The 17,455-nt window shown below is 42.6% G+C and overlaps 1 protein-coding gene across 3 annotated transcripts in view; it reads left to right on the top strand.

The window, feature by feature from the left end:
• Positions 1–14,858, top strand: part of PROS1 (protein S) — a 50,069-nt gene extending 35,211 nt beyond the window's left edge. For all 3 annotated transcript variants that reach the window (XM_032795095.2, XM_032795099.2, XM_075072739.1), the window contains exons 11-15: positions 431–598; positions 4,697–4,865; positions 5,791–5,939; positions 6,630–6,852; positions 12,100–14,858. In XM_032795095.2, the coding sequence (XP_032650986.1) occupies positions 431–598; positions 4,697–4,865; positions 5,791–5,939; positions 6,630–6,852; positions 12,100–12,266 (876 nt within the window). In that variant the 3' untranslated portion in view covers positions 12,267–14,858. The remainder of the gene's footprint in view (positions 1–430; positions 599–4,696; positions 4,866–5,790; positions 5,940–6,629; positions 6,853–12,099) is intronic.
• The last annotated feature ends 2,597 nt before the right edge of the window (positions 14,859–17,455 follow it).

Genomic DNA, 17,455 nt, shown 5'->3' with positions numbered 1-17,455 from the left:
CTTATCGTCAGATTGTTCTGGTTCCTCAACATCTGGTGCGGACCTTGTTAATCCAGGCGACGTCCGAGCCGGCATGACTCTCCTAGTTCATGTCACTGTCATATTTGAGGTAGGCAGGTGAAGCGTTAGGGGGTCTTTTGCCCAAGGACCCCTACTGGAAAGTTGGGTACCAACCGGGATTTGAACCCCAGTCTCTCGTATCAAAGGGCGGTCTCCCATATCAAAGGGCAGCACTATTAACCACTACGCTATCCAGTCGCTATATGGATATATATATGTATTTTTAAAAAAGAGAAAGGCAGGTTTCTGGGTGGTGGGCTTTTGTTTTTTAAATACTGGGACGTGTTCGGTAACCTTAACACGAGGCTCACTACTCCTCCTTCTGTAATCAGTATGTTCAACATATATAGTATATTATTTTTAATCCTAGGTCTCAGTGGAAGAATTAGAACACAGTATAAGTGTAAAAATAGCAAAAGAAGCAGTGATGAATATCAACAGCCCTAGAAGTCTGTTCAAACCATCAAATGGCTTCCTGGAAACTAAGGTGTACATTGCAGGATTACCTCGCAAAGTCGGCGACACCCTCATTAAACCGGTAACTTAAAAATACCTCCTGATTAAGGCTGCTTTCTTGTTTGCTTCTCCTTATATGGTGGTTACCCATGTATCACTAGGGAGACAAAATACAGGGAGGTAAGTAGGTAGAAAATGAAAATGCCATTGGTGCCATTTTTGTTTGAAAATGAATATCCATGAAGCTTTGCGGTCTGCCCATTTTCAGGTTTTAATTATAGAATCACAGCAATTAAAGCAGTCTCAGGTAATCTAATCAATTTTCCAGGGTCCTATGCAGGATTGTGCCTAAGAGTACATTTCCTAATCTCATTTTAAAACTCCCAAGCTATATAGCCACCAGTAGTTATCTTGAGAGCATATTGTACAAATGTGTCCTTTCTTAGTGCCAGATTGTGCCTTGGTCTCATGTGTCTGTGGCGGGGGTGGGGTTGAAGGAAGAGCAAGGAGCCTTCATTTCTACCCTGCCCTACCCGCCCTGCACAGGGGGCATGAATAGGGTGACCAGACAGCAAGTGTGAAAAATGGGGACAGGGGGTGGGGGTGGGGAGTAATAGGCACCTATATAAGAAAAAGCCCCAAATATTGGGATTGTCCCAATAAAATAGGGACATCTGGTCACCCTACGCATGAGTCACCTGACTCACCCTTCTCAGCAGCTGTAGGTCTGTGCAGTCACCTCTTGTGCAGACCCAGTAATTATCACAGTAACTGGCAATCTCAGCAGAGAGGCAACAAGTGAATGGGTTATGAAGACTGAAACTTTTTTTTTCACGCTAGAGGAAGGAAGTCTCCATTACCATTGCCCATACAGTATCTGTTCTTCATATGTGTAAAAGAATTTCTATCCAACACTTTACATGTGGACTAGAAAATAATTTACATTTGAAAACAAGCCAGCAGTCCACTAACAAAAAAAAGTGCTTGTAATATTTCATTTTTTAAATAATCTGTTTTTGCTTGCAGTGTGACAGGGAGGCAAAAAGGTAAAAATATTTGACTGCTTCTCAATGAATATTCTCTTTCCCAATGTGAAATAATTCTAGAAATGTTGTTTGGGCTGATGAGTCAAACTCTCAGCCAACAAACAATACTAATAGCCATGGCCCCCTAGCTACAGCGCAGTAGACACAGCCAAGCAGAAGAGAAAAGTTTGGCTACAGTATGTTTGAACTTAAATTTTGACTGTCTATTCTTTGCTTGCCAGTGGTACCAAATGGGAAAAGCTTATTGGCTCAGCAGTGCTGACTGAAAGCTGCGCTACTGTATGTGCCTTTGATTTCAAAGAGACACAAAGTGAGTGTGGGTGACAAAATACCAGTGAAGTAATATCTTTTATTGGACCAACTTCTGTTGGTGAGAGATACAAGCTTTTGAGCGATACACAGCTCTTCTTTAGGTCTGGAAAAGGTAGGTACTCAGCCTGTCACAGCTAAATACAGAATGGAACAGATTGTTTAGTGTAAGTTGTTAACATATATTCTAAAAGACTATTCAAGGTGAAGTGGTCCCTTAACACCATTCCAGTGATGGGATAATAAAGTGTGGAGGGAAGTTAGTTGGTTACAGATTTTTGTAATAAGCCATAAATCCAGTGTCTTAATTAAGACCATGATTTTTAGAGTCTAGTAAAATGATGAATTTAAGCTCCCAGGCTCCTCTTTTCAAGGTACTGTGCAGGAGGACGAGACTGAGAGGTCAGAAATGGAGTGATTGTTTTGTGAAAAAAGTGTTTGCCTTTGGGAAATACAGTGTTTTTATCTTTTTATCATTTTTTTTCTGTGCGAGTTCATCTGAGAGCATAGTGATTGTCTAGTTTCACCCACATAGTTGTTGGGGCATTTGTAGAAGTAGGTCGCATAATAGAATGTGCCACCGAAACATCCCTGACAGAACCTGCTTCACTGCAGAAAAAAAACTCCTCTGATCACTCACCCCTAGTTGTCACTTACCCCTCCACATTGGAAGCCATATGGAGTATCATTAAACAATTACAGTCCATACTCAGTGGGGACCATATCTTGAAAGAAATCTTCCCTCAACCCCCTTTTCTGGCCTTCAGATGACCCCCCCAGCTTCATATCAGAAGCAAGTTTCCCCACAGACAAGGACTCCTTAACTTAAAGCAGCACCAGACTCTGCCACAAAAGATGGAAAACCTGCAGACATATCTCTACTGCTACAATGACCGCCCCCCCCCCCACAACATATCATTCAAGATCCACGGGTCCCACCCAGAGCCATCTCTTTGGTAGGGCGAATCACGGCGACTCCTCTGGGCCCCGCACTTTGGGGGGCCCCATGGGCTAGTGCAATTGACTGGCGCGGTCAGCCCCAGAAGAGACAAATCTGTTACTTCCTCTCTGGGCCCCGCACCCCACTAGAGACGGTGCTGGTCCTACCCATGCCTATCACAATGTGGTGTACCTCATCCAGTACTCTAAATGCCCCCCAGAGACAAAAATACCATATTACCCAAGGGCAAACACATCTCACAAAATGATCACTCCATATCTGACCTCTCAGTCCTCATCCTCAAAGGAAAGATGCAAAACACTTTAAAAAAGATGAGCCTGGGAACTCACATTCATAACTTTGCTAGACACTATAAATCAGGGATGGGCAAACTTTTTGGCCTGAGGGGCACATTAGGGAATAGAAATTGTATGGAGGGCCATGAATGCTCACAAAATTGGGGTTGGGAGGGGGTATGGGCTCTGGGTGGGGCTGAGGAGTTTTGAGCTTAGGAGGGTGTTCTGGGCTGGGACTCAGGGGTTCAAAGGGTGGGAGGAGAAGGATCAAGTCTGGGACAAGGGTGCAGGAAAGGGTTCGGGCTCTAGCTAAGGGTGTGGGCTCTGGAGTGGGGCTGGGAATGAGAGGTTTGGGGTCCAGGAGGGTGTTCTGGGCTGGGATCCAGGGGTTTAGAGAGTGGCAGGGGATCAGGGCTGATACGGGGGTTGGGGCATGGGAATAGGCTCAGGGGTGTAGCCCCCAACCCAGTGCCCCCTCGGAGTGGGCTGAGCTGCGTGTTATGGCCCCAACCCAGCGCCCTGGGTGTAGCAGGGCTGAGCCACTTGGTGCGGCTCAGGGGCCAGCTGAAGACGGCCTGCGGTCCATCATTTGCCCACCCCTGCTATAAATCATGGTTTTAATAAAGACTCTGGGTTGGTGGTTTATTACAACAATCTATAACTCATGCACTAACCGTCTCCTGTTTTTTTTTGTCCCATGACTGGAGAGGTGTTAACAGATCACTTGACCTTGAATGGTCTCTTAGAATGTGTTAACTACTTATGCTAAACAATCTGTTCCACCTTTTATTTATCTGTGAAACTCTGAGGGCAAGTCTGCACTACAAAATTAAGCCACCGCATGAATTACATCACTTTTGCATGGCCACATTACTCTCCTTATTTTAGTGGTGCGAGTCCTCACCAGGAGTGCTTGCACTGATTTAATTGTCAGTGTGGGGTGGTTTCTGAAAGGTTGCAACAGTTGATCTAAGCAACAACCTAATTACATCGACCTAAGTGCTATGCCTCTCGCAGAGGTGGAGTTATTAAGTCAGTGTAGTGGATAAGTTACATTGGTGGGAGGTACATTTTAGGTCTACACTACTGCTTATGTTGGCAAAACGTAGATTGTTGAAGGGTGAGAAAAAGCTGCATTGGCACAGCTGTGCCACTGTAAGGTCTCTAGTGTAGACATAGCCTCAGTGCAGATGGTTACAGAGTTAGGTTAATGTGAGGCAGCTTATGTTGACCTCTCCCTGCAGCGTAGACCAGGCCTGAGTACTTTTCTCAGACCTGAAGAGAGCTCTTTGTAAACTAAAAAGCTTGTTTCTCATGCCAACAGAAGTCAGTCCAATAAAAGATATTACCTCATCCACCTTGTTCTCTCTAATATCCTGGGACCAACATGGCTACAACGCTGCAAACAACAATTTGATTCAAAGATAGCTCTGAAGATCAGTGCTGTAAGCTATGGCATTAATATAACTCTGCATTACTGTTCACCAGAAATAAATTGTCATATCAAGTAACTCATTCTCTGTTGATTAACAATGTTTCTAGAGTAAATCTATATGCAACACAAAAATCTGAATGTAACTCTTCTGCAGCTTAACCCTCGACTAGATGGGTGCATTCGTGCCTGGAACCTGATGAATCAGGGAAGTTCAGGCATAAAAGAAGTTATTCAAGAAAAACAAAGCAAACATTGTTTAGTAACTGTGGGGAAAGGGTCCTACTACCCTGGCACTGGCATGGCACAATTTCATATAAACTATAGTAAGTATTTTTCTGCCTTCTCCAACTTTTCTTTATGCTAGACTGATGATTGAACTAATGAATGGCAAAAGAGTATGGGCTTCCCTCATGCACCCTTGACTTGGGCAAGGTTCCCACTAATTTCAGAGGGAGTTTTGCTTGAGTAATGAGTGTAGGTTCTGGCCTCACACATTATCAGCTTAATTTCTGCAAAGGCCTCTATCAGCATGGACTTGATCAAATGGGTTTTTCCATCTCTCAAGGGTCTGATTCAGCTCCCATTTTATCAATGGAAGTTTAGCTATTGACATCACAGAGTGGTTTGAGCCCCAAATGAAATAGTCATATGGAATTAGATTCGAGCACGGTACAGTGCTGGTGCTGATTGTGATACTAAGTAACATGGTGCCTTATTAGTGTGAAATTAAGAAAAAAAACAGTTAATAAATATGGGCATCCCTTTTAGCTGCTGAACTTGCAAACACTTTAGCACCTATATAACTTTTACTCATGAGAATTCCCATTGGAGCAATGGAACTATTCCTGTGTGTGATGTTAAATGCGTGTTTAAGCTATCAACCTTCTGCTCAGTAGCAAAATTTTATGAGCAACCTGTCAGGCTTTTTCTGGCTTAACCTTATAAACAGCCCTCTTATGAATATGGCAGAGAGAGAGGTAATAAATAAAAAAGGAAGACCAGCAAGCTGAAAAGGCAAGAAAAAAACTCAAGCTTAAAATGTCTCTTTCTATATGTTTAATATTAGAAATTTTGGGGAAAGCTAGAAATGTAAAGCTCACCTTTTCACTGCAGATTTAGCTTTATTTTTCATAGTGGGAATATAGATTAAATTGTAAGGGGGAATGCTTGTAAATAACTGAATAGTATTTGGATGCTTGTAAAAGGTGTTTTTCGGGTTCATTAATTTCATTCTTTTCTTTTAAACAGATAATTTTACCAATGACAAAGAATGGCTAATAAACATAACATTGACTATTCGCCCATCCACAGGCACTGGTGTGATGTTTGCCTTGGTCTCTGGCAAAACAGTGCCTCTTGCTTTGTCCATAGTAGACTCCAACTCCCCTAACTCACAGGTGATCTTACTGTTATCACAGTAACTCTGGGTCTGATCCTCTTCTGGTGTAAATCAGCATAGCTCTTTTGACTTAAACTCTCTTCATTCTCTATGTGTAAAATGGGACTAATCTTAGCTACTTAATATACTTCACAAGGGCATTGTGAGGCTGAATTAATTGTTTGCTAGGTGCTCCACTAAAACAGTGATGAACTGCATAAAAAAGCCAATATATAAATAGGTCTTCCAGTCCTTGAATTCTCAGTTGTGGCAAGTAGCATGACAGAAGGCTGTATGTGCTTATATGTATATGAGGATCAATACATACTTCTTTTTTAAACTGCCTATAGTAGATACTAGGGGTAAAATGTTGGCCTCATTACAGTCAGTGTCAAAACTTCCATCGACTACCACAGGACCAGGATTTAATCTCAGAAATCTAGATCAAGATTTTCTAACATGAATACCTAAAGAGAGACTCCTAAATATAAAATTTAGGCACCTAAACAAGTGGCTTCGGTTTTCAAAAGTGCTGAACAACCCAGCAGCTTCTATTGACTTCAGTGGATTTCCCAATTTCAAGCATCTGTTTTGAAAAACTTTGGCTGTAATGTTTCCTCCAGTTTCTCCTTACAAATGTAAAATGCATCATAACTAAATAAATAAGTGCTGGAGTTCTGTCTGAGATATTTTTTATTCTTTTGCCTAGGAAATCATTGTGACTATTGAGAACGTCATTGTTGCCCGGCTGGAGTCAGAGAGGTTGTGTACCTCCAAAAGAATGCTGCTAGGACTCAGAGTAAACAAACAGCTGCTTGAACTGACTGCTGATTCACAAACACAAAACATCAATTCTGAGCAAGAGCAACAACTGTCCATCCTGGATCAAGTAATGAAGGGACCTATTGTTACCTACTTAGGTGGCATTCCAGGTGAATTTTATTTCTTTTCATTGATGTGAATGCATTAGTCTTACTTAAAATCCTGGGTTGTTGTGGTGGGGTGTGGTGGTGGTGTTTGTTTGTTTGTTTGTTTGTTTTTTTAACAATTACCTATTTTTATCCTTGTATTTTTGAGTCAATTTGTATAACTTTTGATGCAACCTGGTACTTCAATAGTAACGTTAAGGCGCTATCTTAACAGCCCAGCAGGAGAGCTTCTCTCCAAAGGTCTATTTTTGGAAATGATCCTATGGCACCTATACCCAGGAGAAAATGGTGGTGTGTTGTGAGGATTTTTGTTTTCTGTTTTTTTTTTTGTTTTGCTTAAGAGTGATGAGAACTCCTGAAGTGCCATCTACTGATAGTTTCAACAAACTGCAGCAGCTTTAGATATTGTCTAAACCATCCATTTAAAACTAATTGAAGGAGAGAAAGCTGGGAGGAGGAAACAGGGAAAATGGGGTTACAACAATCATACTTTCAGGTGGTGGTTGACAGCCTCCAGGATAGCAGGAAATATGAAAGTTAAGTGGGTTAAAAAGACTCATTGTTTTGTTTAAACAATTTGTAAGTGAATTTTCAGCCCTACAACTCCTATCTTGTGCAACCATATCTGAGAAGGCATGCTATGGATGTGCATCAATGCCATGAGGCATTGGATTTGGAAAATTATATGCTAACTTGAAACCTGGGGTGGGGGAGACACCTAAATCATAGGGTGGTTTTGGGGCTAAATTATTGTTAGTAAAAGTTTTTGACATCCTCTGGCTAAAGGGACTATAGGGAAAGACAAAGTATTAGCTTCCCAAGACATCTTAGAAGCTTGACAGGCAGTTTTGAATTGGCATATACTTTTCTGTGTTGTATGTTTTGTAAAAACAAACCTGTCCCAAGGGGCATATCCAGCCCCCTTCTCTGTAGTTTCAGTGGGAGCAGGATGAGTCAGCTACGTGAGAGGTGTGGAGAGTAGGGTTGCCAATTTTGGTTTGATGTATTCCTGGAGGTTTCATCACATGACAGTCTTTAATTAAAGATTAATTTTTAATTCCTGGAGATTCCAGGACAATCCTGGAGGGTGGCAACCCTAGTGCTGGGTTGGGGGTGGGGGAGAGGAAGGGGGAAGTGCATACCCCTTGCACGGCAGGGAAACTACCTGTACATGGGTTTCCTTCAAGACAATGCACAGGTAAGGCCAGCACGTGGGCATCTGGGGCCAGAGAATCAAGTGCTGCATCCTCTCCACCCTCCCACCACTGTAGAACAGTGGCTCTCAACCTTTCAGGATGACTATACCCCTTTCAGGAGTCTTATTTGTCTTGCATACCCCCAAGTTACTTAAAAATTACTTGCTTACAAAATCAGACATAAAAATTCTAAAGTGTCACAACTCTTGTTACTGAAAAATGGCTTACTTTCTCATTTTACCATATAATTATAAAATAAATCAATTGAAATATAAATATATAGAGCAGTATAAACAAATCATGGTCTGTATGAAATTTTAGTTTGTGCTGGCTTCGCTAGTGCTTTTTATGTAGCTAGTTGTCAAAGTAGGCAAATATCTAGATGAGTTTCTGTACCCCCTGGAAAAGCTCTGCGTACACCTGATTGAGAACCACTGCTGTAGAGGAAGAACATTACAACTGCAGATGCTACTGCATCCTTGGGGCTGCATTGTCAGTCACCTCTGCAACCTCCTAGTGTGTGGGAGGAGAGGAAGAGATCTGTTCCCCACAAGTCTTATTGCACATCCTGGTAATGAGGGTGTGAATGTATTTCAGAATATAGGCACAAAAGAGGGTTACAAGAAGACATGGGAAGGATATTTGTCCTGTCTTAACTTTTGAATATGTATGCAATGGATTGAAAACCAAAATAAACTTAGCAGCAGCAAACTAGATGAGTGCTGTTCAAATTTGATCTTCACCATTCTCTATACTTAGACAAGAGAACATACCAAATACTGCACTAACATTAGTTACTGTGAGTGGTAAGCCATCAATGTTTTAATTGTGTCCACTGTGTCTAAACGAGATAAAGCCAGTGCTTATTAGTAGAGATCAGTAAATAGACTACTTGAACTACACTACGTTCTGAACAAGGAAGTTTCAGATAAAAGCCTTTTTAAAAAGATAAGTGAAGAAAGAAACGTAGTTGCTGTGAATTCCAAGAAGTTCTTTACCCAGTATTTAAACATAGCTATTACAAGCACAGTCAGACCCATTGACAGCAATTCCGGGACCCAGGGCAGAAGAGACAATGGACACCCACACATGCACAAGCCGTGCCCGCATGGACAGGATCTGGCTGATATTTGGGCCGTGCTGCGCCTGCACTGGCTGGTGCCCAGAGAGCTGCTGACTGCGCTGAGCATGCTCTTCCAGCACAGACAGGGCTTCTACGTGCCCACCCAGTAGGGTTGCCAACTGTATAATCACGCAAACCCAAAGAATCTTTCCCCTCCCCTTCCATGAGACCACGCCCCTGTCCCATGCCTTCTCTGAGGCCCCACCCTCTGTTCACCCCATTCCTGCTCCCTCCATCACTTGCTCTCCCCCACCCTCACTCACTTTCACCAGGCTGGTGCAGTGGGTTGGGGTACGGGGTGCAAGCTCTGGGATGGAGTTTGGGGGCGGGAGGGGGTGCAGGCTCTCAGAGGGATTTGGGGTGCAGGCTTTAGGCTGAGGCAGGGGGTTGGGGTATAGGAGGAGGGCAGGGGGTCGGCACTTACCTCAGATGGCTCCTGAAAGCGACTGGCACACCCCTCTGGCAGCGGCTTCTAGGCGAGGGGAACCAGGGGGTCTCCATATGCTGCTGTCTGCAGGCACTGCCCCCCGCAGCTCCCACTGGCCACAGTTCCTGGCCAATGAGAGTTGCAGATTTGGCGCTTGGGGTGGGAGCAGCGCGTGGAGCTCCCCTGTCCCCCACCCCAAGGGCCTCAGTGACGTGCAGGCCTCTTCCTGGAAGAGTGCAGAGCGAGGGCCAGCAGGAAGTCTGTCTTAGCCCCGCTGCACTGCTGGTGGCATTCAGGGGTCTCCAGGCCCTTTTAAATCTCCTAGGCCCCTGGTCAGTTGCCCCATTTCCTCCCACCCCCCTGTTGGCGGGCCTAAGCACAGTGCTAGCTGCAGTGTAAACAAAGCTGTAGGAAATGAGATGCTGGTTTAAATCAAGTATCGCTATTGGCTAATGAGCCAACATTCACACTTGAAGAACGTGTACTTGGTGAACGGGGTACAAAATATATCGGAAGGACAGAACAGGTCGTGCGGGGTGGGGGTGGAGAGTGGCACTATATGTGAAAGAAAATGTAGAATCAAGTGAAGTAAAAATCTGAAATGAATCCACATGTGCCATAGAATCTCTATGGGTAGTAATTCCATGCTCTAATAAGAATATAACAGTAGGGATCTATTTTCGACCACCTGACCAGGACAGTGATAGTGATGATGAAACGTTAAGGGAGATTAAAGAGGCTATCAAAATAACTCAGTAATAGTGGGGGGATTTCAATTATCCCCATATTGACTGGGTACATGTCACCTCAGGACTTCGGGCCTTCATCCTCGTGCAAAGGAGAGGGAAATAGTCTTTCAGTCTCAGCGACAGGCAGTCTCGGTTCCCACTCACCTGCATTGTTAAAGCCAAGGCTTAGTCCCTGGGGGTCACAACGGAAAAAAACAGACCAGCCCATTTTCCTCAGAGGGCTCAAGCCAGCCTCATTCTCCAACTGTTCATCAGTTAGTAACACAGGACCCCAGTTTGGAGGCACTAGCTCTGCTTGTTTCAGAATATCACCCCAACTGTGCTGAATTGTTCCTTTTTAAGGGCCCTCCCCCAGGCCTGAGAAGCCACACAAATGCAGCCGGTTGGGGCTGATTGGAATCACAGGAATTAACCTCGTCTTGACTTGGGGTGTGTGTGTGTAATCTGCTCCTGGGAGAATCACAATCACTGAAAAAATTTCACGGCAAGCCTGTATGATCATCAACGATAGGTTCTTTAGAGATAATCACATTGTGCAGGAGTGTTAGATGACATTCTTGACATCAGCTTCTAACCCAGTCTGTTCTAGTTGCTGAATGTGCTCATGACCAGATCCTCAAGGATATTTAGATTCCTAACTCCTATTAAAATCAGGTGAGTGAGTTACAGTCCTAAATCTCTTTGAGGCTCCAGACTTTGGATCAATTCCAACCTACCTCACAAGAAGTTTGTTGTACTCTATGCCTCATAGTAATGCCTGCTTGAGCATTTGTAATGGAGTAAATGTAGTATTCGCTGACAATACATCATTGGTTGATATTGCCCTAGTTTAACCACTGAATAGATTAGAAATGGAAAGTGTGGGACTTTTACAGAGAAGTCACTGGAAAGAAGAAATGATGAAACTAGTTTGTAGCATTCTCATGGGTCCCCTGTTTTTGAACAGTGGATTGGAATCTAGAGCAGTTTTTTGGCCAGATAGAAAGATTATTTTAACAGTGAACTTTAAATACATAAACATCTGTTACTAGGTCAGGACAAGAAAACTAGGGATGCCAGGAAATATGGTATTAACACTCTCCAATCAGTAAAGTATATATTATTTTGAAAATCTTCCATTTTGTTAGGTTTTTAGATTAGAGGAAGGTTCTAGTGCAGTGGTCCCCAAACTGTTGGGCATGTTCAGGGTAGGGGGTGAGGCAGGGCCCGGGACAGCCCCCATAAGGAGTGGGAAGGGAGCACCATCCAGCCTCGCCCCCAGTTGCCAGTCCCCACCATCACGGTTCTGCTCCTGGATGCAGCCCTTGCTGCGGTTCCAGCCCCATCCCCGTCCCTGCCCCACCTTCGTCCCTGGCTCCCAGCCCAGCCACGACTCCAGCCCCAGCCTCAACTCCCTTACCCCTCTCCGTACCTTTTCCCCCTGCTCCCGGGAGCTGCAGCCCCAGCTTCCGGGCTGGGTGGTGTGGTGTGGACAGAGGTAAGGGGGGGCACGATGTGAAAAGTTTAGGGACCACTGTTCTAATGCATATTGCAATCATCCTAACCTTCCTCAGTTTGTGAACTTCATCTTAAACACTCAAACAAGGGGAAGAAGAGTTTATGGAGTGAAGTGAAATGTTTCCTATTAAGCTGCCATTTCCTGCGATGGATCCTTGACTGATGAGAAATGGAAAGTTTCCATGTTTTTACTCATCTGAAAAGCACATAGCATGTTGGAAGCCTTGGCGTAATTCATTTAATGTGGTTTCTGTGCAGATGTTCCCGTTGGTGCTACACTACTGACGGCCTTTTATAATGGCTGCATGGAGGTAAAGGTCAATGACATACAGCTGGATCTGGATGAAGCCTTCTCTAAACACAATGACATTCGATCTCACTCGTGCCCACTGATTGCAAATGAAATGAATGAATTCTTAAACTAGCATTCACCCTTCAGATATAATTTGCGTAATGAGTCTCATGTCTTAATGAAACCTGTATTATTTTACTCAAGATGTTCTGAGAAAGGAGTTCAACTGGAGTGTTTCTATCTCCTTAATGTAATTTGGGATGATTAAAAAACTCCCACTTTTTTTCAGCGATAAAAGGACATGATGAAGACTAAAATCCTGTGAAAATGTTCTTATCCATGTCAGTGATTAAATCTAGTTTAAAGATTTTCGTTTGGGTGGAACCATCTTTTTTTCACCATTGTTGCTGTTCCCTTTTTGTATTTTACCCAGCTTGAAGAGTCAAATCAGGCCAGTCTGGCTGTCACTCTTGGTTCTGATGCTTTAACACAAAGCTATGGTGTTTGGGTGGCAAGTGCTACCAGCAGGTTTGAATCTAAACATTGTTTTCATTTAACTTTCTGAAACAAAATGTATGAAAATGTCTTAGAAGGTTTTGGAAAGTCTAAAGTTATAAGCCCAAGGCCCCTGTCAGACTTCTGAATCACAGCATTATTTCGGGGAACAACATCCAACCCCAAGCTTTTATTAAATATCACATATTTTCTAAAAAGAAAGAAATTCATAAAGTGGCTTTGTAATCCTTATAATGTGCTGGACCAACTTTTCCACTCAAAGCCTCCTTTTATAGGTACATTTCAACTTGTGTTATACACTTCCACAGAACATATCAAAATGACACAAAATGATATTTGATTACTCCTTGGGACAGACTAGCTTAGGGTTAACATTAATTCTTTCCATGTTTTCCATCAAGGAATCCCAGCATTGTACTTTGTTAGATTCAGAGCTCCATTAAGAGGGACACACTGCCACACTTAAAAATTAATTCAGTACCATGCTATTATCAGAAAACAAAGGCCAGCAGTTTTATGCGGGTGAGTTGCACGGATGAAGCACCATCAGTCAGAGTTACAGGACACCAAATTGGAATTTACCAAATAAAGCTAGGGGCCTCACTGGTAAACGAACAGACTTCCCCATTCATGAGGAATCTCACAGTCCAGAGTTTCCTAGTCATTCCTTCATACAGAAATCTGTCAAACTAGTTCTCTCCTCAGGCCAGTCCCTCAAAACTGGGGATAAAATCCCTATCACTTCCGCTTCTGGGGACCTATAGAGAGAGGGATACAGCTGCGTTTGAAAGCCATATTTCAGCAAGAGTTGTTTATTTACACGAAGCCCGAAATTTTACAGCCATGTCACGCTTAATGCCATTTCCGCTCTCAGCCAGATTAACAAGAAAAGTTGATTAAGGCAGGAAGGAATGAGTTTTCTGGGAAGTATCCAGTTCACACATTTCTGGCTTCCTTAATCTCTTCTGAGTGGGCTTTCCCTTCCCTGTCTCATTTTCACACAAGCAGTAATTCTGGCTGTTCTAGCATTTTAGTCAAGCTGAACAAACAAACAAAGGAGAGAACAGGCATAAGCAGTGACTACCTTTCACCTCCAGTCACAAAACTATTATCTGTCAAAATACCTGAATTGGGGTTTGCTTCCTAGAGACCTAATTGTAATATATTTGTTGCCCCAGGATTAGAAATTTACTTACGAAGAGATGGATCATGCCATTCTTACTCACTTTGAGAACTACCTTAATTCCTCTGGGAATTCCACTAAAATAAACGGGTTTCCTTGTGGTGTGAGGTACTGCACAACGTAAACGTACCTCAGAGCATAAAATCTGGGCCTAACTTTTCAACTGTATTTTGTCAGCTGCTTTCCCACCTCCCTCTTTAACTTCACTTCTCACCCTGGCCTTACTGTATAACATGATGAGTATAATGGATGAATGTTTGCTATGGTTTCCCAGGGAAGCCAGTCTCAGGTCCCTCACAGAGTTTGACTCGGCACCAGTACTGCTGCTCACTGATAAAAGGAAACCTTAAAGATCACTTGAAGCAAGTCTCCAATGGCTAATCACCAGTCAGCTAATGACCCAACACAGTGAAGTGGTATCATGATGCAAAATTGCTTAAGTTTCCATCTCCTTTAAATACTTATGGAAAAAATGCCAGCACCCACTGCACTTATCTTATTTGGATCCAAGTCAGTAAAGCACTTAAGCACATGCTTAGGGCCAATTGAAATCAATTTGAATTACATGCTGAAATGGGGCTTTGGTGAATCAGACAATCTAAACATGTCATTAAATAATTACTGCATTTGCAATTTAGTAGCAACAGCCCCAGAAACTCAAATTGTCTTCAGGAAAGTAGATGTTATGCTTGTTCAGCTTCCTTATCTTCCACAACAATCATAGAAACATGAAATAAGAATGTCAACATGACAGACCTTTATGTCAACATGTGTACAACACAAGAAAAAAAGTTTGGATTTTTTGTTTTGTAAATCCTAGAGAGACAGGAAATTAAGGAACATAGGAAATAGTTAAGTCACACTAAATCACACAGGTTTCTGATCTGGGCACTATCTGTACAGGAAACAAAATACAGATACTTCAGTGTATTCTAGTCTTACGTAAAGCTCTGTTGGACTTTTGAATGTGTAAATGCCTCAATGTTTTAAACATGCAATAAAGGAGAATCTAGACCTTTCTTTTCATTTCAAGGTGTATTTGCATATCTTTGATTCCTTTAAACTGTACACATCTTGTTCTGATGATAAAATGTCTTATGTAAGAATCTGTGGTAATCTTCAGTATAAAAAATTTCAGTAACTCAAAGCTCATTTGCTGTTCAAATATGAATCCATGTTCCCTAAATTAATGGTGGGTTTTCTTAATGATTTAATATCGCCAGTATCAATTAAACTGGGTTGACGTTACAGGCAAGAAGTAAGATTAATGAGAAAAGTTTATCAGCTTCTGTGTTTTCACATTTTGCATACAATATTTTGCACATTTTTCTAGCACCTGAAATCCAGATGTGGAGTTGAATTCTAATTTACATGAAGGCCCTTTAATACGTACATACACAACCACTTTAAGGTTCCTTCGCACTCCAGAGTGGTATATATTGACCTTAGAGTGACTGAGGATCAGCCATATTGTTTAATTTTATCCCAGGGATTGCCACCTTCAAGGAAGCAAAAGAGACAGATCCAAACTTTATTAATAATAAATTATAACATAATAATTCATAATAATTAGTATTGTTCTCAACAACCCGAGTCCAGAAAAGCACTTAAATATGTGTTTAACTTTAGTGGGACTACTCACATGCTTAAAACTAAGCATATGTTGGACTGGAGCTAGCTGCATCAGTTATAAGCCCAGAATGACTCTACTGACTTCTGCTCTATTACACCAGTGTAAATCCACAGAATTTGGATCATGCATAAAAACAGCTTTTAAAAAAAAATTACAATTCTTAAAACAATATTTGATGTTAATAAATAAAGTACCAGGAGAACAAAAGGAGAAAAGAAAGCTCTCTGATTGAACAGAAAAAAATGAATACCATTCCTCAAATAATAGGCTTTTCAACTGCTTTTCGAGGATGACAGCTCTAGCTGTTTTGGACATTCCAGGCACCAATTTTACATTGTCACTAACACGTAGGATACCAGAATGGCCCTTTTCCAAGGTTTCATTAGTCATTTTCACCTTACAAAGCGAGTTCATTAAGGAATGCTGTTAGCCAGCCAGCGATCATGCAGTTACTAAAAGCTTTGGGGATGCCATAAGATTGTCAATGGACAGAAACTGAATATCCAGCCGGTCCACTTTAAGGACCTAGCTAGAGGCTGACCTGGGCAGCTCAGTCTGCACGGAAACTACAATTTTCCAGGCACCATTATTTATAGTCACCAGGGGTGGCTTCAGGCACCAGCGCTCCAAGCGCGTGCCTGGGGCAGCAAGCCGTGGGGGGGCGCTCTGCCAGTCGCTGCTAGGGTGGCTGGCAGGGTGCCTTTGGCAGCTTGCCTGCGGAGGGTCCACTGGTCCCGTGGCTTTGGTGGACCACCCACAGGCGTGCCTGTGGAGGGTCTGCTGGTCCCGCAGCTTCAGCGGACCTCTCGCAGCCATGCCTGCGGGAGGTCCACTGAAGCCGTGGGACCAGCGGACCCTCCGTGCTTGGGGCAGCGAGATGCCCTTGATAGTCACAGTTCGTATCACTTAGATATTCATCTATCTGATGTGTGGGTGCAGTCCTGTAAGGTACTTGCATAACATGAGCGGCACCCACAAATAATAGTTCCTGCAATTATTTGCTCTTCAGACTTTAGAAAGAACCTAGTGTGTTTTAGGTGCTAACAGAATCTAGGTAGGGATCATTATGATTAATATCAACATATTGCAAGTGCAGAAAAATGGAGGGCAGGTTATAAAAATCTGCACTGAGATGTTTTAGGGCAAACATTGTGAGAGTAAAGTTTATGCTGGTGTTTTTAGCCAATATTTCCTCTCCACTCAGTGACTATGCCCCAGTTGTTGATCTGGTCTCCTCCCTTCACTCTAGGAGTGGTTACACTGCAGTGGTGTTATATGGGTAAGGGACTAAATTTTGCCCACGTTGGCTCTGCAAGAGGAAACAGGATGCTAGCATTTGTATCACTGGTCTTAGACAGACTTCTATAACTCCTTTCTTCATAGAGGTTATCATTTACAAACTGCACTGCAGTACTTCATTCAGAAGAGTGAGTTATGGCTCTCTAAGAAGATACATTCTGCTAATATTAGGGATCTGAATTGCATCTGAACAAACTAATCAAGTGGGTGAAGGCAGATAAATGTCCAGGATTATATACCATACATCCATGGAGTCGCACATACATCTCTTCCCCACACAATATTTGCGGGCTAGTAAAAGGTGCTAAAAAAGGATAAGACAAAATGTTTCTCCTCTGTAACAGGTCAGAGGCACACATGCAAAAAATTCACCAAATGAAAACACTCCTGGCAAATTTTAACATCTAACATCACTAAAACTTTCTCACAGTAATAGTGAATCATCCAACGCTGTAAACCTTGCCAGGGCTTTGTCAAAGGCAACACACTGCTTTTGTATCAGTCTCAAACACTTTTTGATTTCAAAAGGTATTCAAAGATAGAAAGCCAGCACAGTTCCACCAGGACTAGCTGAAATGCTTTCTGAAAAAAAAAATCCAGCTATCTGCAATTAATGTTTTTTTTCTACTGATTTTTTTTCCCAACATTAAAATGTTCTTTAAAGTTTGCACCATATATTTTCCTACTTTTA

This window comes from Chelonoidis abingdonii, chromosome 1 (assembly GCF_003597395.2).
Source record: "Chelonoidis abingdonii isolate Lonesome George chromosome 1, CheloAbing_2.0, whole genome shotgun sequence".
NCBI classification, from domain to species: domain Eukaryota; kingdom Metazoa; phylum Chordata; order Testudines; family Testudinidae; genus Chelonoidis; species Chelonoidis abingdonii.
This window is presented reverse-complemented; position numbering and strand designations above follow the sequence as displayed.